Source organism: Magallana gigas, chromosome 3 (genome assembly GCF_963853765.1).
Source record: "Magallana gigas chromosome 3, xbMagGiga1.1, whole genome shotgun sequence".
Taxonomy (NCBI): domain Eukaryota; kingdom Metazoa; phylum Mollusca; class Bivalvia; order Ostreida; family Ostreidae; genus Magallana; species Magallana gigas.
In genome coordinates this window covers 14,030,485-14,058,030 of record NC_088855.1, presented here as the reverse complement: position 1 = coordinate 14,058,030, position 27,546 = coordinate 14,030,485, and the positions used below count along the sequence as shown (strand labels likewise).

Here is a 27,546-nt window from a genome sequence, read left to right as displayed (position 1 = left end):
GTATGCTTCTATATATATGTATTCTGCATTTAAAGAAGGAAGACAACTCTTGCTGGCTTGTTTACTGATGTGACCAGCATGTTCCCTCAGATACATGCATTGATCAAATTAGGTGTCAGCCAGTGCCAGGAATGAGTTGTATGAAATGTTAAACTTATCAATCAGAGCTTCAAAATGACCTGTAAGGCCCAGCTGGATATTTAATCAACTTGTACACTTGACATTACAAATATGATAAATTTGATCCCATTTTCATCAAGATATGACACAGTGCTTCATACTTCAAATTTGATAGGGAGTGTTTGGGTTTTTATGGAGTCTTTGTTCCATTTTCTCTCTTTTTCATTCTCACAATACCTTCCCCTGTATGAGGTGTAATAAAACTGAAATGTACTTCGATCATTACCCATAATTCAAACTCAAGAATGTGATGAAAAGTGATAATTTTAATAATGGATTTTTGCAGACATAATAAGTGTGGCTAGGCATTGAATACAAGGAGGGTCTACCCCGGCACAATGCCTGTTGACATGCTCCACTGTGTGTGGTAATTGCATCTCTTCACTTTTCATTTTTGCTGCCTTGAACAAGGTGTTAAGACTAGTTTCTGGCATGTTTTTTTCAAGGTCCAACAAATTCAATTCGGAGTATGAGTAATACCCAAACATAAGTGGTCTGCTGGCATGCACAGAGGGAGAGAGAACGAGATCAGAGACCCAATGAGTAACGTGTATGTCAAAGTCCTAAACAGAAAGCAATTCCACACATCAAAAGAAATTCTTTTAAAAATTAAAACTTGACATTAACCGGCATTTAAACAAACAGTTAAAGCTCTAAAATATATTTTGCAGTTTTAAAAGTTTCAATTACAACTTACACCCTTTCTATTCTAACCACCGTCAATGATACTGTGTTCAAACACCATGAAAGAAAAAAAATTGTAGTCATTTATGTATCAAAAAGTCTCACCATATTGTTATGAATTAGCATGTTGTTAATTCTTGGTAGATTTTTTAATTGAAAGTGTAGAAATTTTATTCAGCATAAGAATTGTTTAATTTTGAGTTGATTCTGCAGCTACCTTCATTTTTTAAAGAATAAAACAAGAACAAAAAAGGGTATTATATCCAGTGATGTATATTCATGCAGAACCATGATTCACGGCTAAGAAGATGTCATTTCTAAGAATCCCTGCATGCTCGATGTCTTCACTTTTCTCATTTTCCCTGTCTTACACACTCGACTGCATGTTGTAACTTGGTGTAAACTCATCGCCATTGTGATGATTAACGAGTGACTCTAACCCCCATGTTAGTGTTCTCTGAGATCAGAAATCACTCGACTCTCACTTCTGTCAATCTCACAATCCGAGACAGCTACTTGAGACAGGAAGCAGTCAGACTTTGGAGAGGAATCAAGTGATAAATGCTTGCGTTGCTCTGAAGTTTTATTAATTGTATTGTTTTCCAATGCCCTTCAGTCATGTGATAGTTGTCGAGATCTTTGAATTTCACGATCATCAATAATTCACTTAATTCATATAGAAATCTGAAACTCATATCACATGGATTTTTCAGCACAAAGAATTTTTGAAATGATTTTTTTTTCTGTAGAAATATAATAAGTGTTTATTGTTTACAGATAAATCAGGATTGTATACCAGGTAAAAATTAAACTTCCACAAAAAAAATCAAATCAGATTTCATCTAATTCCAAACAGAGGTTAAAGAAAAGACTGCTCCTACTAGTGCACTTCACTCACCCTTCTGATGCTTTCCATTCTATTGTGCAATTTTGTAAAACCTGTCAGGGGCTTACATTAATGTGGTGGAATTTCATCTACCCATTGCAGCTTTGCAATTCTGGTTAGCATAAATCACAAAAGGGGTGAATTTTTAATGAATCGTGCAGTGAAAATATTGATTATGTTCTGTTGAAAAAAAAATTATCATCGTTTGAACCTAACCTATCGCATTCATAACTGAGGGGTGCTGTGCTATCATTCATGATAGTTTTCTGTATGAAAAGGGCAAAAAGTACGACTGAACTGCAGATTGTCTGCAGTGTCACCGCTGATAAGGAATTCTTAATTGAAAAAAAAGAGGGTTGACATTTACATATTGAAGTTTTTTTGATGTGAAGAAGTTGTGTCTGCATAGTGGGTGAATCTGGCGAATTGTTTCCGTTTTTGTTGCACAGTGTTCCTAGTACACTTTTTAGGACTTTTTCAAACCACTGGATTGGTAGCACATTACTAACCGGGTTCTTGAAACTGGAAAATGATTGGTAATTAGTGATTTTGTATTTAATCAGTAATATATCTAATGTTTAAAGTTCACACGTCTGCTTACTAGCATACCTTAGAGTGTTTACCTTCTACAAGCTTATACCGTCGGGGGCTTCTCAGGAGATTTCAAAATTGATGTGCATTTTTACATTGCAGAGAGAGAAAGGTGTCTCATCAGAGACAAATGTCATTTTTTTTTTTTTCCGTATTGTGTGATGTATGACTGTCTGCAAAAGGTATAGCGAACATTTAAAGTAAGTTAACAGCTTTGTTAGCACGCTGTGTAAAGTTATATATAAACATGAGACAATCTGAATTCATTAAGGAAATGTTCTATGTGAGAGGAATTTCTTGGCAGGGTAAGTATTAAATATAAGTAGCGAAAGAAAAGTAAAGTTTAGATTGTAGTCTTAGTTGGTTCTTTTTTTCATTCCAGTTTCAGTAGGTTTTAGCAGATGACTCAGAATTTGAAAATGTTGGAAAGAAAGTGGTATTTTGGGACATTATCAATAGGCTTACGACTGTCATAGCGGTGTCTGAATTCAGTAAAGAAATATAAATGAAGTCTATATTGTGACTGAGATATGGGGTTTTTGGTGTGAAGGGGTGTAATTTGGGTGTCAAGGGGTGATGGTTTAAGGGTAATGTATGAGATAGTTAGAGGGGACTGGCGGTAAAGACAAGACTTGATGTACATGTATTGTGTCATTACAAAGACATCCCAAACTCTTTTGCAATTTGGGAGCGATTTCTTTTCATTTTCTTCTCTTTTTAACCTGTCAGTATAATTTCCAGAAATGTTTTGCTTTGATAACCTTAATTTGTCTTTATTCTCTGTCTGTCATAAGAAAAAAATTAAGGTGTAATGTTTAGGTTATTTTCTCACCTTCACAGTGAACTTGTGGTTAACATCATTAACAAGACTGCGCAATTTACTGTCTTTTGAAGAAGTGAACAATTTAACACATATTTTAAGGAGAGATTTTTAAACATATTTTGCGACTGCAATTAACATAACCATTTCTTTAATAAAAAAAGAAATTTATTTGTGCATATGAGCATAAAAAAAACCCAGAAAGATAGAAAAATTTATTAACATAAAATAATACATGGGTTGTCTTTTCAGAGGAAGATTTCAACCAATATGGTGAATCGGCCCTTGCCGGCCATACCAGCTCAAATTAATGGACACAGCCCAGCACAAAACGGACACAAAGACTACAGCCCCAGACACAACATGAACCGAAATTCAAAGTGCTTAGGCGAGTTGGACACTAGTCCCAAACACGAGCGAGTGCATAGTCCTCGGCACAATGGCAGTCCCCAGCATAATGGACTAACCAACAGCCCACATAAACACAAGAACTGGTCCAGTGTGGACGATAATGTGTTGATCCCAGAGGTAAAGAAACGAGACCGGTTAAATGACTCTCCCAGGAGAAAACCAGTGAGACCAATGAGTGAAGTGTTCACAGACAGCAGATCTGCAGCGTCCAACTTCTATGGTGCTCGAGAGAGCCAATTTGATGTGCCCAATTACATGTATTCAAGGGGACAGATGCAATTTCACATTCATGATTCTCATATTCATACTAGTCACAGTCAAGGTCAGATATCTGGTCAGCAGTTCAGAGGTCATGGTCAGGGTAACCGTCGCCGTGGCGAGGAGACCCGGAGTAATCAGAAGGTCATCTTGAGGTACCAGAATGACAGCCCTTTCCAAGATTCAGGGTCCTATGAGAACCCTCTAGACGATGGAGCCCCAGGGTCACAGCCTAAACCCCCAGGGTAGGTGGTTTTTACATTTACAGCTTGATTTACAAATTAGGTTACAAAAAATTCTATCTAAAGGTCATAGGCTGATCTTTTGAAGTTTTATTTTGGTAAATTTTTTCCTTCCAGTAAATCCTCCAACAATAAGTTTTTGTACATGTGCTGATATTTTTATACTGACTCTGAATTTAAAGCAGAAAAAAAAATATATACATATATATTATAAAAGAAGTGTAAAAATAGCAGCACCTGATGAAACATTGATATCGACAGAAGCAATATGTTTTACTCTGTTTCCTTACCATTTGCTGATTGACGATTCCTCTGTAAACACCAAACACCTACATTACCGAATTGTTATGTAATTTGGATGGCCGAGCAGATAGGCAGATCCTTGGTATTATTTGTACAAGAGGAGCCCCTGTACAAAGCCCCTCTATAAAATCGTCAAGTGAGCCTGTGGGAGGCCGATATATTCTGAAGATGTTTGATTGTGGTTGTCACCAGGCACAGCCTCTTGAGAACTTGGTTCCTTGAACCCCTGTGTGTGCAAGCTAATGGTGTCAGATTATGTAATAACTTGAACAGCCAGAAATTTTTTTCAAAAGATTAAATTTTTTAAAGATGTGACACACTAAAATTACAAATACCGAATCTTTTTATAACACAAAGTGATATCAGGTATAATTGTTGCTTTTTGTAAAATTTTGTGTTACATATTCTCTGTGTAAAATTGGGCAAGGAAATTTGTATGTTATGAGGGCAATTTAAGTATTTGGTTGGTAGAATTCCCAATCAAGTAGTATACATGTACTTCAAAGGAAAATTTGGCACATGGCTGTCTTAACTTAACCATATCCTGTCTGTCTAATGACTTTTTGGATGATTTCATGTTTTTGCTACATGTTCAAAATTGTGTTGTATTAAAGTCGGAAGTATTGTTTTAAAAGCTGGTAACAGGAATGTACTCTTGTTTTAAGATTGCTGTAAATTTCAAAGATGTATTTGCTTCAACAGAAATTTTCAAACTAGCGGATCTGTGAGTGCCAAATGTTCTATAACGTTCCATGTGTTGTATCAAACTCGCCTCTCGAAGGCCTGTTTAATCGTAGGATTGGGTGGGTTAGTATATAGATATTATATCTATTGATGGGGTTTGTTCAAACAGATCGTATACAGAACCATTATCCACAATAAACAAGAGGAGCATCATAAGCCGCAATTCAATCAAGACACGAGAGATCCGTGTTTTCATTTTGAAACTTTTTAATGTTCGGGGTGTAGATTGGAGAAGAATTTGTCTGTAACAAATTCCTGGCATTTCAAGATCATGACTGATTCAGTGTTTGTCAAATAGCTTAATTCCGCCTGTGATGATCGGCAAAGGTGTCTTTACTGAAACAACATTGCAAGGTTCTTTAATTTGAAACTAAATGTGCATTAAGTCAGCTATTGATAAAAAAAAGTTCTGAACAGTTGTGAAAATATGTAAATCTAAAAGCCCATAGAAAATCAATTTTACCTAGATTAAAATGAAATCTTTATACAAGGGAAAATATTTTGTTTGAATATTTTCTTAACATTTTCCTATTAAAGTGTTCGCCTCAGAGTTACATACATATGATGATGGAGGCATGTTTCATGGGGAATTAACTAAATGAATTCAAATATTGACTGCTGAAGAGCCCAGGGGTATTACATTTCTCTCATTTCACACCTAGTAATTGATCATTGAATGTGTTTTTTCAGAATATCATTGAAAATGGGGGAAGCCCAGAGAATAGGTGAATTTACTCAGCAAACAGTTGCCGAAATTGAATTACCTCTTTGGGTAATGGTTTTGACAATACAACAATGAATTCTATTGAAGCAAGCAAACTGATTATTTGCAAGCAGTTAAATCGAGATGGGGTAAAGGGGGATATATGTAGTAATGATCGACTGTTAGGGAAACAAATTTGTGTGCAATTGCATGTTGGAACCAAGTCAAGATGTTTATTCTCAGGTATGTGCATATATCATGTATATTGATATCTAAACATGCAGACTGAGCATTACTGCATTGATTACGCTTTTAGCCCCTTCCAACAATGAAGAGTTCTATCTGCTTTATTCTGCTTTATCAACTTCAGACAGATTCCAATAGCTGCAACATCTTTCTGCAATTTGGTCTTTAGAGATAACAGTGTGCCTTTTTTGCTGCAATAAACCATGCAATGGTAAAGTTTAAGAGCCTTTGTCTCATCTAATATAAAGTTGAAGCCTCCTCGAGGAAAATGGGCCCCCTGGCATCGCCAGTAAATGACATCTTAATGTTTTCGTAATTGAAAAATGCAGCAGTGATATGAAGTGAATGTTTATACTGCCATGCATTCCTCCATTAAGTCGAGGTTTTTACTTGCAGGGAAATCTGCAACATGTAAACCGTGCATCTTTTTGCCATGCAGATAGTTGTGGTATGAATCTAACAAACCTATTCACATTGGTATTGATTTTCATATTGAAGGTTTGAAATATATCTTAAAGGGTTTTTTGGGTGATAAACTGAACTGAGAAGAGGTGTGAACATTACTCATTACTAATGGCTGATCTTCCAGAGGGAAGAAAGGGGAGGTCATGTGTTACAAATCATCTTACTCCAATGTCCATTAAACTGTCCCCTGGTTTTATTATTTTTCACCTGTGTGATTGTTGCAAGGAGTTTTAAGGTTCCAGGCAGCCTTTATAATGAGTGACTCAGGTGTTAAAGTTACTTGAAGATGGTCATTTGTTATGAGAGGTTGAGGACATCAAGTTAATGACTCAGGGATACGCCAGCTACAGGGGGATTGACAGTAACCCTGCTGGCCATGCAAGGCCATCTCTCTACCAACTCTACCAACTCTACAAATAAACAAAGAGAAAGGCATGTTGGTAAAAAAATAACTATTTTCTTTAATGAAGTACTCTTTGATATCAAATTTAGTCGTGAATTTATTGAAATTTAATTATTTTTAAAAGTTGCCTGAGTTCATGCAGAACATAATGAAGGTGTGCTTGGGGGGCTTTAAAAGGACCAATTAACAAGTAAATGGACCATAATTTTCTCATCTTGAAATCTGAATGACGAACTGGACACACTCATTATCTGAAATTACACCTCTGTCAGCCAGTTATGTCCCCTTACTGGAGATTTGAGTAGACTTCTTGATTGGGCAGGCAGTAAAATCAGCCGTCTTGAATGGAGAGGCAATGTAAAGGCATTGGATTAGGCCCTTTGAGTCAGCGGGACGTTAAAAGCCCTCTGCGCGCTTTTGTGGGGTTCCAAAAAGAAGATTAGAACTGTTTGTTTGACTTGGGTCTTAGCACTGCATGTTTAAAATCTTTATTGTCAGGCAGTGATTTTATTGTCACTGTCATATTTCATTGCCTCATGGAATGTGAACAATGCCGTCCATAAGTTTGCTTATATCAGGGTCACAAATATTGCCCAGGTATCTACCCTATAATTGAATTGAAATTTAAGGAACAACATGTTTGTGTTATAGAGTTGAACCATACTGACAGTGGGTTTTTCGGTTTTTAAAAGAGATTAATTTAGTTTTAAAAATTTGTTCTTCCCTTCGTTTAAAAATTAATTGAACTGTGGAAAGGATTCCTTAGAAAGCTCATACACCAAACTGCCGTGTAAGTTCAAGGGATGTGGTAGATGGCTGGAAAAACAGTTTTGACAATAAGCCGTGATTACAGGGCAAAGTTTCCCCGAGGATGTTAAATGGGATCAGTTTGAACTTGTGTGTAATCATCTATTATTTCCTGCTGAGCTGAAAAAACATTCTGAAGATTATTGGCAGCAGGTGATGAGAGGAATTTCTGTGTATTGATGTGAGCCATCCTCACAGAATTCATGGCAGCCTGATGATTTGTGAACAATTTGTTGCCAATAACTTGGGGATAAACACCGGCTTGATTGGTTTATAGCCTGCTACAGGTATTTTGTGATGTGGCAGAAATAGCCGAAAAAACTACAAACACAGGTGACATTATCAGGTGTTGATTGGACAGTGTCTCTGTTTTATCTGATATCATTCAGAGAATTTCCAAACTGTTTGAAGTATTTAATTCATTAGTCAACAAAGTGTTAACATGATGAGGTGGACTTTCGATAAGGTATGACTGACCCCCAGAAGTTTGACACCTTAACTTAATCCAAGCATTCCTGTGTCGGTTTACACCTTGACTCCACTGTGTGATGTGTTGATTTCGGCCTCTCGAACATGCTGTAATAGTGGACTAATTACACGCTATGACCTAAGGGCCCGCGCTAATTATTGAATTGTAACAGATTAATGTTTTGAAAGGGAGATAACTTGTTCCAAGGTGAGAAAACATTAGTAGATTTAACAGATAAGGATTAACGGAGCAGTGCTTTGTGGTTTGTAAACAGAGGAATTAACAGAGAGACTGGGGACTTCTCCCATGCTTTGATGACATTCTGAGTTTCCTGGACATTACCTGAGAAAGGAGCCTTTGATGTGAAAGCACCGGGAGAGAGGTTATACGGCCATAATTTACCTCTGTCAAGTTCTAACACTGTCACTCAGCCAAGCGAAAGGCCCTTTACAAGATTTCAACACAATCCACTGGAATTTTGATATTTATCAAGAAAAAGTGAAAACATTCAAAGAAATCGGCTTTCATTAGTGTGTGCTTAGCGAGTGTGAGTGAAGTATGAAACATTTCCTCTTTTGCAAAGAACAATATATAAAGAGAGAGAAAAAGATCTTTTCATGAAATATAGGAAAAGTTATTTAATCTGGCCAGTGAAGGACACAAAGTCTCGACAGTGAAACGAAAAGGGGGAAGTACTAAAATATTTGGAAAATTCCAAACTGTGACCCTGGAAGGAAAGAAGTGAGCAAAACAATGGATTCCTGATCAATGATTGAGACAAAACAATACCTTCCAGGTAAACATAAGACAATACCTGGCCACACCTGAGACTCGGGACAGTCTGATTTCAGGTGACACGAACAATTAGAAACATTTTTTTAATGACATTGATGAGCTTTGTCTGAGAATTATTGGAGGGTTATTTTTTTTTTTCCATACAAACCTTGTGGATGATTTATTACCAGGTATTCTGTTTCAAATTGATTAAACTGGAAGATCTGATTTCTGCATATACAGACTGTGTTTAATTGATCAGGGATAGCTTTTGGAATTTTGAATTAGTTGAGTGTTTGAATCAATACATAAAGGATATATTGCCATTTTATTCGGAGGCGAAAAAAATATTTTGACTTGAATGACAAGTGACCAGTCCATTATATGATTTACCTATGAAAGAGAACCACCACATTTCAATGGTGCGTCTGATTCATTCCTGGGAGGATTCGCAGTGCGATGGATACAAAAACCCTCACTCTTCCAAAATGACTTTATCAGAAGACACGGTGCTACGAGTAGCACTACCCCCAGAAAAATGTACAGGGGCATCAAAGCCAAAGGACTATTATTATGACATGAGCATTTTTCAGAGATGGATTGAACGAAAGAAGCAGAGGAAATCCGCCAAGATAACTGGGTAAGGATGCTGGTTTTTGTAATCGTTTTTCAGTTTGTGGATTGCAACGGTGATTTCATTTAGAAATTAATGGTGAATCATGTGCGGTTAAAATAAACTGGATTGAACGTCATGAAGTATGGGTGTAAAACACCTGAATGGTTTTATGTAAATTCTCGGTTGTAAAAGGCTGTAAAACAAATTTGGTATCGGCAGGTCTGTTTGATGTTGCCCGTTTGTAATGGTTCAGGGATGTTGGAAAATCATAAAAATGATGTTTATTTTTTCTCCACTGATACTTTTCATCATGTGGTAATTTGGAGTCCCCAATATCTGGTAATTGATTTCACTGAAGCCCGAGATCTCCATATAGATGATTATGTGATCCAAGTCGTAAAATACAAATGATTCTATCATCGAAATATTCAAACCAGCCAATGGAGTCATAAAATTCTATGTTGGTTTAGTTTTTCTTTTTTTCCTGATTGAAAACAGTCGCAACTGATTAATTTTCTTTGGTTATTTTGCTATTAAATGTTTGGGACAGGCCGATTTATCATAAAAGTGGACTTTCTGTGTGACATTTATGTATCTGTGCAATTTGTACTAGGTTTTAAAAATTCGTCATAATACTATTTTGAGATGTAAGGTTATTACGTTAATTGAAAAGTCAACAATAAAACTTAATTATTTGAGGTTATTCCAATGACCAGAATTCAATCAATTTTCCATTTAAATGCAATAAAAAAATAGACATTTCTATTCATATAAAAATGAATGAATAGTTTGGTAATTAATCAATGGATTATTGTAATGAAAATGTTAAGGATTAGAGGCCGAATCATATTTACAATATATTCATGACAAATGCAAAATTCTATCAAGTTTATTTGATTTATTTTACCGGTATGTAGAATTGGTACATTTCTCTTTACGCTACAGGGAAATCAAAATTTTGTCATAATTAATTAATATGTGTGCAAAGTAATGAAATTTAATTAACTACATTTTAATATCCTTATAATGGTAATGGTAATTTGATTGAAGGTTTAAAGCAAGTAATTGTAATTTAATTAATTACATTCTAATGCAATTAAACCCATCCCTGCCTGTACCTGATCTATTGAAAAGTTTACCCCAGCATTCTTTTTTGCCTTTTTGTTTTACAGTGAAAAATAAGTACAGTCAAAGTAAGTCAAAAGAAAATCATTTATACAAAATCCAACAGTCATACATATATGTATATATTTTATGTGTGATTCTCTAATCCAAGTACCAACACAAGGAGGGGGGGGGGGGCAATCATCTTTACCAAAATGGATTAGATGTTGATTGTGGTAGTCTACTTTTCATCAGATAAGATATGGCTGACACTTAACTTTATGCTGTTGTTACATGATAACAGGAGAGAACACAGGAGAAAAGGAGAAAGGGATTTCATGTCAGTTTAATGGCTTTAAGACCATTCAGACTCCAGTGTAAAAGTTTGGGGAAAAAATTAATATTCATCTCTTAATGGTCTGCGAACAAGAAATAAATGATTTTAATGGTAAATTAAGTGCCCATAAAATCAGATAGCAATACCGAGACATGTTTTAAAGATGGCTGTTTTCTCTATTCCCTTCAAATCTTCACACTCCATAGGACCTCTGTAAATGTTTGGAAGGTGGTGGAAAAGTTTAAAACCAGCAAAATAAATGTTTTCTTTTTGGAATGGATTTGTTTGCCTGTTGGCAAGAAGGTCTAAAGAAAAACCAATGTCAAAAGATGGAGGGTGAAAAAAAAACAGGCCATATGATTAATGTGGTATTCATGCATTAGAGGTCCCATTAATAAAAAGTTGGGTTTGCATTTAGATTGAAAAATTTCTTAAATTATAAAAAAAGCTTGAGATGGTTTTATTTGAAAAATTCATTCAGTTAGGGTTCAATACAATGTTTTAGAATTGAATTCAACAGGGTGTATTCACAATTCTTTAATAATAAAAGATGTCTTACATTAAATCTTAGCGCAACTGATAAAAAATCTGAAATATTAGATTTGATGAAAAGTTTGTGTATTGAGTCACAGATTAGTTGAGGTATATCCAACAAACTGGATTTTTTTAATATGACAGGGGAATCATAATGTCTCGATCTGAGTCATACTTTGATTGATGTAGAATGATAAATTGTCGTTAAAACAATGTAACAAAAGCATGCTATAAATAGAGTAAGTTGAAAAAAAAATGTGGAAGAAATACATATACATTGTAAAGAGGTACAGGAATGATCAGTGATTTTTAGGCATGGGCATGCAGCCATTGAATTCCATGTTGTGACTTGCTTCTGGCAAATGTATGTTTCTCTCGGATTTCTGGAATTTCATTTTGTTTAGCCTAATTGTTTGTTGACATAGTTTTTGTCACAGGTAAATCTTGTTTCCTTTCACGAAATATTTCTGAGATACCAAGTCTTTACCAGATATCTCTGTTTGTATGTATTATTTTATCATTTTACTTACAAAACTTCAGTAGAGCCAGAATTGAATAGTTTTGTGTGAAAGCCAGCTTTGTGAGTAATATTTCAATCTTAGTCATCCAAGCATTTTACATAAAAGCTCTGCAGAAATAGCCTATCAGCATTTGTAGCCATATTGCATGTTTGGGAGAAATTTTATGTACATAGTATACCTCTTAGTAAGAAAAGGATATTTGTGATTCATTCAATAATTCAATTAAAGCAGTGTATATAAATTGCTCCACCCTCAATTTGTGTACATCATGGTATTATACCATTGTCTATTATAAGACAAGAGTTAAGAAACAAAGAAGGCCTTTTTGGAAGCAATCTATTTATGTAAAGCCAATTCTTTGATCAAGCTTCTTTATATACTTTTCATCCATTGATATATGCTTGACATTCTGTAAACAGTGTAAGCAATCGGAAAACACATGAACAGAAATGTAGAATAAACACACTGAAGGGATTTATTCAGAGAAAGGATTATGGGACTTTTCTCTGGAGAGAGTGGTAATCCCAGGGACTCTGTAATGGCAGAATGGATGATCTTTTTAAGTTGTTTGTCAAGCTTCCCACCATAAGTTTCTTTGTCTGTGACTTTTACATAAGAGAGTCTGAGAATTACCGCATTCCAAAAATATATCTTGTATGAGGGATAAAAAAAAAAGGGGGGGGGGGTATCATGCTGAGCTTTTTAGTTAAATGCCGAGCTTTCTTGCTAAACATTCTATAAGTGAATTTTTCAAAGTAATATTCTGTCTTTACTTTTCACCCGATTATATGGATGAGGTCATCCTCCCGAGCATTGTTTCCCTGTAATACTGGTGTAAAATCCGATCATTAGCATTTGTTTGTGATGATGTGGTGTAATCTTCCTTTTTTGTCATTGATCTAAGCTGTTCTGATTGATTCCATTGTTGTCAAGTCATCTTAAACCACTGGGCCTGATTTATTGTAAGAGTATTCCAAGAGATTATAGGGGGGGAAAAAACATATAAAAATTAGGCCTTCTTTAAATGATAATAAACAGATTTGTTTTTACTGGAGTACATTGTATTTTGTGCTGTAAGATTGGACAGTTATTTTTTTTCTGGTGTAAGATTAATTGTCATCGTCGGGGATGTAAGTGAAAAATGGTGAAAATTGTAGCAGGGAGGTAAGAAAAATATTTATTTTGGCTGATTTTTTATTAACATATGTATACATGTATATGAGATATGGGGTGATAAAGGTTTTGAACATTTTTTTTTTAGAAAGTCTGTTGATTATGGTAATAAAGTGTTTGAAAAGACCTCACTCTTTCTTTAAGTTACAACATTTATAAAGGAATGTCTGTAAAATTGTGTCAGATGTTTTTAGGGGGTTTTTTTCAGTTGAAAGTAAATAAACCAAACTGAATTTTTTGCATCTTGTAGATTTATAAGGAAAGTTTTTTTTACCCCATAGCTTGTTTAGCTGTTTATCTGTACAAAAGCTTTTGACAGTTGTTTAAGTTGGGGCAAATTGAGATAGGTGGAACGTGGCATCTCTCTCCTGACATTAACATATCAGCCGTATCATAAAACAAGATGGGAAGATGAAATTTTTTTACCCCTTGGATTGGATTTTTTAAATAGTTGAATTCCTTTGCCAATTTTTGCATGCTAGCTGATTTGAATTTAAAAAAAATAGGACCCAAAACAAATGATGTCATAGACCAAGCAAATGAGTCATCAATATTTATGCTGGAAATTTGACCAATGTAAAATTAGGACCGTATCAATCATAGCTGTGTTTGGTTGCACGAAACATTGAAGGCAGGTATGATAGAAATTTTAATTTCTACTCAACATTCTCAGATTTCATGCTCACTTAGAAGTTTACATTTCCATAGGAAAAACATCCTTAGTCATTATTTTTTTCAAGTTGAATGGATAATTTTTAGTTTTGGTGTAAGGATCACACTCAAGTATTAAGAGTTTCCTCAACTCGGTGAAATGTTTGAAGATCAAGTTATACCAAAACAAAACAAAAAAAAATTCCTTACTTTTGTAAAGCACACACAAACTAAAAAATATCAGGCTAAGATTACACAGTTGGCAAATAGATATCTGGAGATTGGGTGAAATTTGATCGACCTGGGCATCATTTTGACAGGATGATATTAATTGCTGCATAATCCACATTCATCATATTTAAGGTCAACTAATGTGCAGGGGGGAAATATTGGGTTGTGACATGACTGGATGAAAAAAGTGTCTGATGATGCATCCAGGTCTTGCCAAGCCTCAGAAGTCAGCATTAAATATTAATGCAATCAATAGAAAAAAAAGCAGATACCTTCACACCGGAAATGATATGGAGGTCTCGTAACACTCAGGCGATTGACTGACAGCTGGCTTGTCGGTGTTTTTTTTTCTCTCTCTCTCTCTCTCTCTCACGGCTTTGCATGTTTGAATGTTTATTAGGAAACATGAATGGAGGCCCAGTGTAGATTCTCTCAACCTCTTCGGAGGTGGTGTGAAAAACGAGAATTGTAATATGGGAATTATGTTCAGATTCGTTGCCAAAGGTAGTGACATAGATGAAAACTATGTGAATACTAGCATATCCAATAATGAAGGAGGAAAGAAATGGAGGTACATACATCAATCGAGTTTTTAAAAAAAATTGAAAGGTTTCCAGGTGTTGATGGGAATTTTGGAATATAAAAACATGATTGATGTAAGAGGATATATTGTGAAGAGAAATTCCTCGCTCATGATCTTTAATTATTTTTTATTTTTTTTACATTCAGGTTGGAGTCCTTGATGGGTTTGGACAGAAGCCATATTGAGGATGAAACCTTGCGACATTCCTCTTGGTATCAGGCCGGAATCCCAAGGTAAGACCATGTCATAATGTCTGCTTATAAGATGCCATTGTCTGGGTATAGAGAATGGAAAAACATATCGATTTTTCAGTTCACCAACATTTGATGAAAACTGTTTCATCTATTGCATGATGAGGTTTTCAGAGCAAACATAATAAGATATGGATTTTTGAGTGGGTATTATTTGTCTTTTGCATTATCCTTATTACCAGTATTGCATGGGGTCGTCAGTGAAGCAATACAATTTCTTTCCTGGCTTTTTATTAGATAATAAACATTCCTGCATTGATACACTTTAATTTATCTTGAAATGAGGCTGTAGAATTTGTGTACAATAGATGCTTCTCAGAGTTGTCAGTCCCGAGAGACTTTGTTATGCATCTTTATTATATGGAACCAAAGCTGGAATGTTCAATAAATCATGACAAAATCAGTCTACCACCAAATTTCATGGTTCATATTTTAGTGATAATAATTTCAAATGCATAATAAAGCAATAAAACGATCCCTATGCTTGTATGACTTGTGAGTCTTAATATTTGACTTGTTATAGAAATTATTAGTACCTTCCTTGTGGAAAAAAAAGTACTTTAAAATTTTTGATAAAAAGAAACTGATATTTCAGCTAGGGAATATTTAGGATGATGTCTGTGAATAATTTCATTGCTTGCATAAATAATGTCATCTAAATGTTTGAATTTTACAGAGAGATTGCGTTAGAAATTCTACAGCAGGAGGAGATAGGGTCATTTATAGTCAGAGATAGCTCCACCCATCCAGGTTGTTATGCCTTGTCCGTCCGAGTGCCAAAGTTTGAAAATCCGACAGGAATTTCCCATTATCTCATATTAAAAACACAGAGGGGCGTGAAGTTAAAGGTAATAAACTGCCAACATCTGTTACCCAGGAGTTTGAATGAAAAATTTTATGTCTTGCACCAGACTTGTGCATTCATTACCCTGCAGTTTATTTTTTTTTCACAATAAAATGAAAATTGGATGATAAAAGATTGAGAAGTGATTCAACCTGTCCTTGAAATAATCTATGTGTAAGGGGTACAGTGTAATTATAAGATAATTTTTTTTATTTAATCAGGGCTTGGAGAAAGAGTGGCCTGACCTATTAGCACTAGTCACCCATCATACAGTGATGTCGGAAATGTTACCGTGTACACTAAGACTTCCTCACAAATCTAAGAATCCGGCCTACAAAGATTCAGAGGATGGCAAGAAAGAGGACGACCCAGATTATCAAAGACTGTCGGACTTCACGTCCATGATGGCTGCCCTCAAAAACTGACCACCGTGATTCATATTCATCCACTGGGCTGTGTGTAATCTGAACACCACGTTGTTGTTTATTTATTTGTTTTGTTTTTTTAAATGTCTGTTTTTTGTAGCCTTGAATGTTACTATGTTTTTTTGGCATTTTTATTTTTGGATTACAATGTACTTCATTCTGTGCCCTCCCCCAACCCCCATTTTCTCCTTCTATTGTAACCTGATGCTGCAGATTTGAGTCCATTTATCAACACTTAGACATATGTGATCAGGTTGATGTTTGAAGTTTTTATGTTGACATACACTGCTGATTTTTTGATTTTTTTTTTTGTGGAGGGACAAGTTTTTCTTTGTGCCACATTTACCATTATAATGACCATGATGGATAGAGGTTTGACATGGATGATGTTGTATACAACACTGGTTAACAGCAAACTGTATAAGAATTCCATTAATGTCTACATAACTTTAGTGCTAAAACTTAACAGGGATTTTTTTATGATCAATTGTAAGACAAGATTTAGTCAAAATTTCCCTCTCGGACTTAATCCTCGTTTTGTCACCTTCCAGATATAAATCTATGAAACCCTTTATTGATCATCAAAAATTAATGGAAAAGCTTCCCTTTTTTTTTTCAAACATTTATATTGTAACTTGCCTTGTACAATAGCTCTGTATAATTGGCAGATTGTTTTCAACTGTATTGTCATGGGCATTGATTTTCAAAAAATCAACACTGGCATTAATTGTGACATGTATCACGTTCAATGAGGTAAATCTCCTTCTTTTTAACATGCAGTGGGTAATTACACTTGTGTACATGTATCTGTATAAATAATTGATGTTTTTGCCAATGTTAATGGTTGCTGAATATGTTTGTTTGTTTGTTTGTTTGTTTGTTTGGTGCTTCATCAGTATGGATTTGTGTGTTATATATAAACCTTTTTCGGTGCGACAACCATTACATACTTGTACACACACTGTACCCATCTTCATTCAACATATGTACTCCCATTTTCCACATCAAAAACTAGGTCCAACTATGAATGTTTACTAGAAATGGTTGTCACTTCTCAGAATTCGTCATTCCATGTCAAGAGTCCATATATGTGCTTTGTCTTCCATGGAATTATTTGCAATAGAAGGAGTTGCTTTTAACCAAAGCTTTAGATTATTGACATTTGATGCTGTAGTTTTAACTTGTGTATAGGTTTATATATATGAGTTGTACAAGGCAATAATTTTGTGTGGTTAGTAGAACCATCCAACCCCCCAGCTTCTGCCTTAGCAAACTGTGATGCAGGATTTATGTACATGTTATTTGTGATTCAGATTTGTTACAAAGTATTATGGCATCTTGCCTTCAAATAAATATTTATCAGAAACACCCAGATGTTGGTTTATCTTTGAGAGCTTCAGGGGTAAGAGGTGACCAAGTGGTAATATGCAAGTTTACAAGTTAAAGGGCTGTTCTGCAATTATTTTTTCACATTAAGCGTTGATGCAGTAGTTTACACATTAACGTAAAATTTGTCACATTTTGATCTTTCTCAAACGTAAATTTTAACTTTGGTTGTATCAAATATCCAAATGTTTGCTTACCATAACTTGATTTCAATCTTAGAATATTATTTTCAAAAAAAAATGTGTATCGAGCGAATTTCCGATTCCTGGTAGCGTGTATTTCCACTTGATGTTTAACTTAAACAGGCTATTCTATTGTTAATTAATAGTTCCGTTTTATTATCTGAATAAAAAAAAGAGATTTATGTAATGTTAGTGGTGTATGAACATCAGAAAATGGTACCACATTTTTAGTAGGGTCAACGGACACGGCAGCTCGAGTGTAAGATTCTGTTTAAAATTCAGATATCGGATTGGAATGTATTTAATCACAATATTCAAAGAAAGACAACTTGCTCAGGTTCATCGGACAACCGCATGTCCACAGGATCGAGCCCACCAACATGTAAATTTTTCTGACTTGAGTGAGATTTCGCTAAAATAGCGTACAACCCAACTTTTCGGAGTCGCCTCACGAAAGTTGGGTTTTACGGTTGGACTATGGGCGACATAGCATCAGGGAGGGGCTAACCCCCCTCCACTTTTTCTCGCAGCAAACATAATTATGTCTTAGATTTACATATCAGAAAGTGAAGTATCAGGAAGCTGCCGTCCCTGCTCCCACATTTTAGGTAGAATGTAAGGAATTGAATTGAAAAAAGGGAATATTAGGAGTGATATTGAAAATTACAGTTATAGGTATACTGCCCCCCCCCCCCTCCCCCACGGATTATGAATTTCAAGATTTTGGGGGGGGGGGGAAATTTTGGTATGTAAAATTTTTTTTTAGTTATATGTATACAACACTACCCCCCTCCCACTTAGAATTTCATAATATATATTGGGAATAAGCATTAATAAGCATTTATTTTTGTTGCTTGTCAAGATATGTGATGATTAGTCTAGCCCCCTCACTTTCAATTTGCTTCCGACACCACTGTGGACTATAATAGATAGTAAAAATTGATGTTTTTGAGAGGTCTCATCGCCGGAAACCCACGTTTAACATTCACAACGATTCTCTCTATCATCGGGGCATTTAGATTTAAAACGATGGAGAGTTTTCGGATGTCGATACTGTTTTTAAAGCTTTCTGATTTTTTTTATAACTCTAAACTTTACTATAGAAGATGCATGTCGTGTTTAATATGAATGTTTTTAAAGAATGAAATGTTTGAGTTTTTTCATCAAGCTACCAAATGAAGTTAGAAATTTCTGCAAATTATATAATCTATTCAAACATATTTAATGTATTTAATATAATTTCCAATTCATTTTTTTTTTACATTCCGACTTACAGTTTTTACCTGATCACGTGATCATCACACTCACAAAGGTTGCGTCGGTTTTGATACAATATATATATATATATATATATATATATATATATATATATATATATATATATATATATATATATATATATATATATATATATATATATTCTTTTTTTTTTAAACGACAGCGGATGCTGCATTTAGTTAAAGTTATTTATTTCGTCAAAGTTTGTCAATCATTTTTTTTTGGTCTAAAATTTAGTACAGATACTAGTAGTTTTAAAATCATCGAATCTTCAATGTAGAAAGGAGAACAGGGGTAAAAAAAAAAGTGAAAAAAATACGCTTATGTGAAAATTAGCTCTAATAATTAACTGGATATTTTTCGTTTTGTGTGCATGAAGGAACGCAAAGGACTGGGGAAAAATTGCCGTTTGCATTGGCAGATCGGTGTGGGGTGTATGGGATTGTACCTTAGAAAGCGAAAGAGAAATTTTGGTTAACTATTAAGTTTATTTTTTTATATGAATATTGCACATGACGTATACTGTTATATTGTAATTTTTAAAATCAGTTTTATATGAATAATTTCTGCACAATTATGAACTTAGTCATGCGGAACATAGCAGCCCCCTCCCCAAAATATTTTATTCTTAAAGAAACATGGACCCCGCTTATTCTCCTAAACTTGCACAGTTATCACATGTTGTAAACAATACTGTTATTCAATCATTATACTTGTACTAGTTGTCTTTTTCTGACCACAGGATCAATGTATAAATAGTTTTCAACTTTCCAACTCTAGCTTCCTTGCATTACAGTCTCTCTCTCTCTCTCTCTCTCTCTCTCTCTCTCATGTGGCATGTCAACCCGAAATTTCTGCAGCTACTATTTGACTCGAAGCAGTTATGGTAAAATGTGAAACATTGTAATACAAGCTTTTTTTCTATAGGTTTAGTAAATTAAAATCAAATGCGTGCTTTAAAAATCTCTACATATTTTTATTAACCGGGTTTTCCAACGGAAAAATCCGGTTATTAAAATGGTGAAAATGGCGGGCGGACGGGCAGGCGGGCGGCTGCCAAAGGATATCTTCATTGTATGGATAACTCCTCCTACAGTTTTCAAGATAAGAAGTTGTTCTTTTGCAGATCAAATGTACATTTATCAGAGGTGTGCATATTGCTAGGATTTTGATTTCTGATAATTTATGAAAAATACCAGCTTTTGAACTTTGTCATTTTTTGGCAAAATATTGCATACGGGTACTCCATTTCACTGGATACGGTAGGTAGTGTTTATCAATTCAGGGTTGACATGGATTATGGATACAGTTCACATTAAAGAAAACCCGGTTTGCTGTCACTATGACAGCTTTTCACTTGTTTAAAACTGAAATTTGAACAGCCCCTCTCCACCAGCTAGAGCTACACATGGAAATCGCTGGACGTTACTTTCCATGATGGAGAAGAATTTGAAGAAGAAAGACAGACAAATAGACGAACGCCCAAAAAGGGATCGAAACTCACTGCACTTTCAACTCCGTTGAGCTTTAGTTACCAAAATTGTATTTTATGAATTGTTGTTTATTTATTGACTATCCTAATTTTTTGCCAACTTCAGTTCTAAAAGATATTTGGATCAAAAAAGCAAAATTAATCGTATATAAAAAAAATTCTATAAAAAAATCTCAGGTCCTAAAATTTAAACGGGTGCCGAAACGCCCTGGTCCCGAAATAACTGTTCCTCCGCTTCACGGGAGGGAGGTTCTTGCTTTGAGGTAGGGTAATCTTCAGTTGTATCTGTTACTGTCTATGTCTGTGTTTTTAAGAATCCCTAAGCTACAAGAATTTTAGTTCTCCTGAAAATTCAAGTTAAACAGTACAAACCCAATTTTTGGAAGCTATTTTTTCTCGGTCCTCCTATTTTGGCCTCAGGAGGATTGTCTTCCGGGTTTGCTAAATATAATGTTCATTTCAAGATTTACTCTTTAAAACATATTATTCTGTGGTTGTTTTTTTTTAAACACCATGAAACATAATTTAACAGAGCAAGGTGTCCTGATGCATATGCCTCTGAATATGTGGAATTTGTGCATAGTAAAAGTGATAAATACAGTACACCCCCATTATACATTAATACACCTGTGGTTTACGCATACGTAAATATAGGGTTCATGAATAACTTTTTGTTCTCTCTAATTTTCTTCAATTTCTACAAAGAAGGTTATGGACCCAATGAAAGGAGCGCAGGATGTCATTAGATGTGATGTCTGTTCAGACAATGAGCGGGAAAAATCGCCAGCGGAAGTCCACTGCAACACGTGTCACACTAACGTCTGCAGCCCTTGTGTCGCCAGGCACATGGCATTGGATAAATCTAAGAAACACGACATAGTTCTCTTCCATGTTGCTAGCACAGAAATTATTTTGCCATCATGTTCCTCTCATCCTCAATTAAAATGCGACCTGTTTTGCAAGAAATGTTCGATTCCGATTTGTCTGAAATGCCTCTCCTCCAACCACAACAGCCACACTGTGGAAGAAGTAACAGAGTTGTGTCAAAAAATCTACAAGGACATTCAAGACGAAACAAAGGAAATTCAACAGCACATCATACCAGCTTTTGAAAAAATTTTAGGTGAGGAGGATGAAAAACTCAAAAAATTGAATGAAGCATACGACAAATTGGACTCATCTGTTGAAGAGCATGGTAAAGATCTCCATAAAAAAGTTGATGCAGTTATGTCCAAGTGCAAAACCAAAGTCCAACAGAAGAAACAAGCAGATGCAAAGATTCTACAACAGCAAATGGAAGAAATAAACGAAATAATGTCAGAAGCAAAACAAGCTGCTGTCAAGAACGAAGCCATATTAAAGTCAAAGAATGCTTCAAGTTTGATTGCACACAAATCGGAAAATGCTAATCTAAGTAAAGTTCCCAATCTGAGAAACGTCATCCCTCCCAATTTCACATCAAAACTAATTCCCGCAGATCTTCTGGACAGTGTCTTTGGAGAAATAACAGATTCCAACATTCTGTACAAGAAAGGGTCCTTTGTTCAACCAAACAATAACCAAGTAGCTGCTGTTGGCGCATCCACAGACAGGGTGTTGTCTACATTCCCTGCTCCCTATAAGCAGCTTTACAGACTAGCCTGCACACGTTCTGGACAGAAACGAAAGCACATTAAGGTGTCTGAATATGCAGACCGGTTCTGTAGTGGCCACTGCAGTCCTTGATCTAAATCCCATTGCTTTATGTGTCAATACAGCTAATGAGCTGTTGATATGTGACGGCATTACAGTTTACAAACGAGAGTTGACGGGAGTCATAGCGCCATGTTTCAGTGCTCCTTTCGGATGGAATACCGAGGCTTTGGCGAATTCTTCATTTGCAGAGTCAAATGGGTTTTTCGTGTTCCTTAGGCGTGATGACAACAGACAAAGTAAAGTTCAGCGAATAGTCGATGGCCATGTCCAAGGAGAATATCAGTATGACGAAAATGGCAAAGAACTGTTCAACTCAAACTGCTACGTTTTCTTTCTTGCTGAAAACCGAAATGGCGATATCTGTGTATCGGATACAGCATCTTTGGTCGTGTTAGATAGAAGGGGCAAATTCAGATTTAGATACCACGGTAAGGTATTTGATACTTTCGACAAGCCCTTCCTACCGAGAGGCGTTTCTACCGACTCTCAGGGAAATATCTTTCTGGCGGATCTGGACAATAGATGTATACATGTGTTGGATAAGGATGGGCGATTCGTTCGCTATATTACATGCGGAGGGTCGTTAGATAAGCTGTGCGATGTGAGCTGCGACGAAAATGGACGACTATGGGTGGCGGAAAGACTTACTGCTAATATCAAATGTATCGAGTATCATCTGTAAAGGAAGTGGAGACTCGTCATAATGTGTCACAGACACTGGCTTAGAGATTAATGAATTTTTTGATAACGTGTATTTGAAAAAAAAAATCATCGGTACATTGAAAATGAATTTAAAATAAAGTTGAGAAAGTTCTTTATATTTATATAAACGTTCCACGCAAGCTGTCTTTTTTTAAGTCCGTAGTGCGATCAAAGTCCAGCGGCCGAAATTTCGAAAATGGGTTTCAAGGCCGCACCAAGATCAATTCTTAATTGAACTGACGTTTTTTGGCACACATGAAAAACAAACATTTCAAGAGTATTGAATCTGCAGTATATGTTCCCCTACCGCACCCCTAATTTTATAAGGAATGTCATTTTATGTGCTAAATAGGTTTTTAAAAAATCTTTTAAAGACAACTTGGTTAGAAAAAAAAGAGCTGGTCAAATTAATTAAGAAATCATTTGTACCGGACACTATTCAATTGTGGAATACATTAAGCATAGGAGTAAGAAATGAAACTGTTATACAAAGATTTAAGAATTCATTATATAAATCTAAAAACATAGCTAAAGCTCCCTCCTTTTTTCACATGATAAGCGCAAGCTAAACATATAACATACCGAGCTAAGACGCCATTGCATACTCAATTGTGATTTACACAAAATATTATAGAAAGCGGTAACTGTCGATGTGAATCACACGAAGATACTTTCTATTTTTTCTTCAAATGCAAAAATTTTATTATCGCTTTCTTAATCTGTTACAACTAGACCATTTTCATATCCTTAATATTCACCTTTATTATGGGGCGATGAGCCATTATCCCTTTATATTAACAAGCAATTATTCTCATTAGTTCAGTTGTATATCAACGAAACTGGTAGATTTGTTTAATACTGTTTATGTGCATGTTTCTTATACTCGCATATATGACTTATTTTGCTATTTTGTAATTACTAAGTCTTAATATCATGTCATAACAGTTGCAAGCTTTGTACAAATTTTCTATTTTAATGATAAAGACCTCGTAAGTTGTCAGAACTTGTGTCCTTACTGTTTGTATATGTATCATATATACAATAAAAATGTTAAAATTAAAAGAAATTGTAGTTCAAAATTAATTTCTAAATCATTTGTTCATCAGTCATAAAACAATTCTCAATCGTGACATTTATTTTATCATAATAAAGCTACATAGCAAGGTTCATATAAATTCTTAGAACTAGAGATGGTACATGTAATCTCTAATCGGTTAACCGCTTACTCGGTCGAAACGATGGTAACAGGTTACAAAATCAGTAATCAATTAGTCGTTTAAATAAAACTAATGTATATTTTAAAGGGACTTGGACACGATTTGACTTAAAATTTTCAAATTTTATTTTTCCATTTTTAATGTTTATACTGATAAATATAGAAGTTTTTAATGCTATGTCAACATTTGAAAGTCAAATATCAAGTTATAAGCAAGATACAGTGCTCATAATTCTTTGTTTTTAAACAAAGCTCGAATATTGTCATTTTTTACATATATGTTGTATTGGTGTACGTTTCAATCAAATGTATCTTTCATTTGTTAATAATAGTATTTATGAAGATACTGAATTAGTTTAAATTGTTTTTTCATGTCATTTTGTCTGAGAAATGATAATTTTCTTCATTACATTTTTTGTAAACAACTATAAGACCCAAGCTTTGTTTACATAACAACCAATTCTTACCTCTGTATATCGCTTGTAACTTGACTTTAACATTCAATATTTTGGTCAATCATTTTAAATGCACCAGTTAACCATTTTATACATAAAACATAAAAAAAATTTTTTATCTCAGATCGTGTCCAAGTCCCTTTAATATAATTCCGAAATAAATTTTGTTTTTTCTTTCGAGACTATTATCTAATCAAGTTAAATTAAAGACCGTTCAGATCCTGGGCTTAACCTTTGAAGGACAATTGGTCAGTAAGGTCTTAATTATAGTGGCTGTTAAAACAATAAGTCGCTGCCTTGAGTGTTCAACTGTTCATAAATCAATATTGAATTATACTAATATCACTGTCAAGTACCGTTACAACCAACATTACTGTACCTATAATTCAATGTGCTTATTTTACTTTTTTCGTTTAACACGACATCAATTTATATAATCGGTCGAAATGAATTGCGAATAACCGATTAATGTAGCCATTCTGCAATCGATCGCCATCCTTGCTGCGAACCATCAGTAATACAACTCTACAAAAACCATGTTTGGATAAAATGACCGACAGACAGACGGAAAGACTGCGACGATGTCTATAAACCCGGCTTCACGATTGGAGATCCACAAGTATTCTGAGGTTATTTCAAATCGAGCATAAATAGCTATTTAAATTAAATAAGGAAAATTAATTCTACATGAAAAAAGTCTTTATATATATATATATATATATATATATATATATATATATATATATATATATATATATATATATATATATATATATATATATATATATAATATATATATATATATATATATATATATATATATATATATATAAGTCACGTTTTGTCGAATGCCGAAACATCCTGCTTCCGAAACGCTTATATCCTTCCAATGAATTTTAGCAGAAATAAAAGCCATACAACGTAAACGATACATTGAGGTAGGTGGTAAAACAAATTTAAATGTGGCTGTCCCCGTAAATTTAAGGGTTGTCTGTGTTTCTGATAATCGCTTGGCTACAAGAGGTTTTATAAATTCTTTGGTTCGAAGGATTATCAACCCAATTTTTTAAAGCTACATATATTTGTTTTCCTCTTTCCGGGTTGCGAAAATGTATTTTAGTTAAAAGTTTCATCCAGTTTGAAATGATATTTTTATATTTAAAAAAGATGTACCCAAATGTAAAATAAATAATACATTTAATTTGTTGGGTTTTTTAAAAAACCCAAATCCTACAATCTTTAACTTAAAAATTGTGGTTGCAATATAGTTTAATTCGGCAGGAATTTGGACGCACAAGAGTTAAAATATAATTGATAATATGTACATTTTATAGGTTTTTTTTTTCACCTTTATTTGGTTTCAATTGGATTTGGAAATAGAATTTTCTTTCTTCTAGACATTTCTTGAAGTAATTTTATCACAATATGATCTAAAAACCTACACATTGTTTGAACAGTTTTAAAATGATTTTGTTGTTTTGGGGCCCCATCTCCATGAATTCATAAGTTTAATTAGTGTAAGTGGCACCGTGGAATAAAATGCTTTTTTCTGAAGATAGGAGATAAAAAATGAAATATATTTTTACAATATTTTAAAGACAAAATAGAGAAGATAGCTATAACACTTAATTGAATGTGTTTTGAATGGCTTAATGGAAACATGTTTCAACAAGTAAAATATGGTTGATGTGATTTGTATTCAGACGAAGTCGTTAATTTTTCTGATAATTTTTCTTTTGTATCTTTACTATTGATTTTTGCTGATGAAACATTTATTGCTTTTTCAGTTACAAAATTTATAACGGAATTTTTTATACGTTACACACATATTTCCGCGTTTTCTGAGCGTGGCGCTCGATGTTGTGTTGGATACTAACTCTGCAGTAAAACCACTCTGAAAATGCATATTTAAGATACTAGTAATATCGTTATGAAATATTTTGTAAAACTATTAAACTAAGATATTTGAACTTGTTTTCTTATACATGTTTCTGATATTTTCTATTTTAATTATTCTGTTATACAAATTTTATACTGCTTAAAAATAAATGCTTAAATATAAAGTTAAACCTTTTGAATATGTACATATTCTTAAGATAGAAAACATTAACTACCGGTGTTGTATAGCAGTTTTTCCCCCATAGTAGCTTCTCCCCCCGGAAAACCTACTATATAGTAGCCTTTCCCCCTGGGGGGAAAAGCTACTATATAGTAGCTTTTCCCCCATATAAGGGTTTCTCCCTCACGTTTTTGGTTCAGATTTTATAAAAAATATTGATGGAAATCCAGTTAGGATTAAAATAAATGTTTCTACACTCCCAGGTTGCATACATGTACAACTGCATTATATTCATCTATAAAGGCTTAGTTTCGTTTTGCCGATTTATTATTGTTATAGACTATGCTGAAAATTGAACATGTGTGTAATGGAATTACATATAAAACTTAATTTAGGTAATTAATTTAAAAAAAAATACACTTATATGCATAATTCTGTGTTATGAAATTGTACTAAGTGAGAATGTTTTAAGAATTTTTTGATAAATCTATCAGACTGTCTGTTTGTTTGTGAAAATTTCATCCAGGCTAAACCTCTGTTTTAAAGAGATTTTGTTTCCAATGTTTCAGAGCCCGATTTTTAAAATCCTATTATAATGATTATAGTGCATACTATTTAGGGTCCAATGTCTCGTAAACTAGAGATGACCATATCACCATATTTTCATAGTGGCAGTGGTTTACCACTTGTAGATGGCTCTGACAATTTCAGCCCTCAGGGTAGGGGTCATTGATGTTTCACGGCCCGATGTTTAAAACCCCATTATAATGATTGAATAGTGTTCTATAAGTGGGGATCCGAATCTCATATTCTAGAGATGACCAC

At 34.4% G+C, this 27,546-nt stretch overlaps 2 protein-coding genes and 1 long non-coding RNA gene across 4 annotated transcripts in view; 2 read left to right on the top strand and 1 right to left on the bottom strand.

Moving 5' to 3' along the window:
* The window catches only part of LOC105317396 (uncharacterized), a 35,665-nt gene extending 19,238 nt beyond the window's left edge, over window positions 1-16,427 (top strand). For both annotated transcript variants that reach the window (XM_011414039.4, XM_011414041.4), the window contains 4 exons: window positions 3,414-4,075; window positions 14,883-14,969; window positions 15,664-15,835; window positions 16,053-16,427. In XM_011414039.4, coding sequence (XP_011412341.3) covers window positions 3,414-4,075; window positions 14,883-14,969; window positions 15,664-15,835; window positions 16,053-16,256 — 1,125 coding nt within the window. In that variant the 3' untranslated portion in view covers window positions 16,257-16,427. The remainder of the gene's footprint in view (window positions 1-3,413; window positions 4,076-14,882; window positions 14,970-15,663; window positions 15,836-16,052) is intronic.
* Window positions 3,866-4,613, bottom strand: LOC136273642 (uncharacterized). Its single transcript, XR_010711830.1, has 2 exons — window positions 4,363-4,613; window positions 3,866-4,242 (listed from the first exon to the last, which is right to left on the bottom strand). It is a non-coding gene; the product is annotated as an uncharacterized lncRNA (long non-coding RNA).
* A 4,299-nt stretch (window positions 16,428-20,726) lies between the features above and the next one.
* Window positions 20,727-22,319, top strand: LOC105331969 (E3 ubiquitin-protein ligase TRIM45). Its single transcript, XM_034482018.2, has 2 exons — window positions 20,727-20,857; window positions 21,303-22,319. Exon 2 carries the CDS (start codon window positions 21,306-21,308, stop codon window positions 22,317-22,319), a length of 1,014 nt encoding a protein of 337 aa, XP_034337909.2. The 5' UTR covers window positions 20,727-20,857; window positions 21,303-21,305.
* Window positions 22,320-27,546: the final 5,227 nt, after the last annotated feature.

Bases quoted from the DNA above. Each gene is read 5' to 3' on its own strand.
- LOC105331969 (XM_034482018.2), top strand. From the start codon at position 21,306: ATGGACCCAATGAAAGGAGCGCAGGATGTCATTAGATGTGATGTCTGT.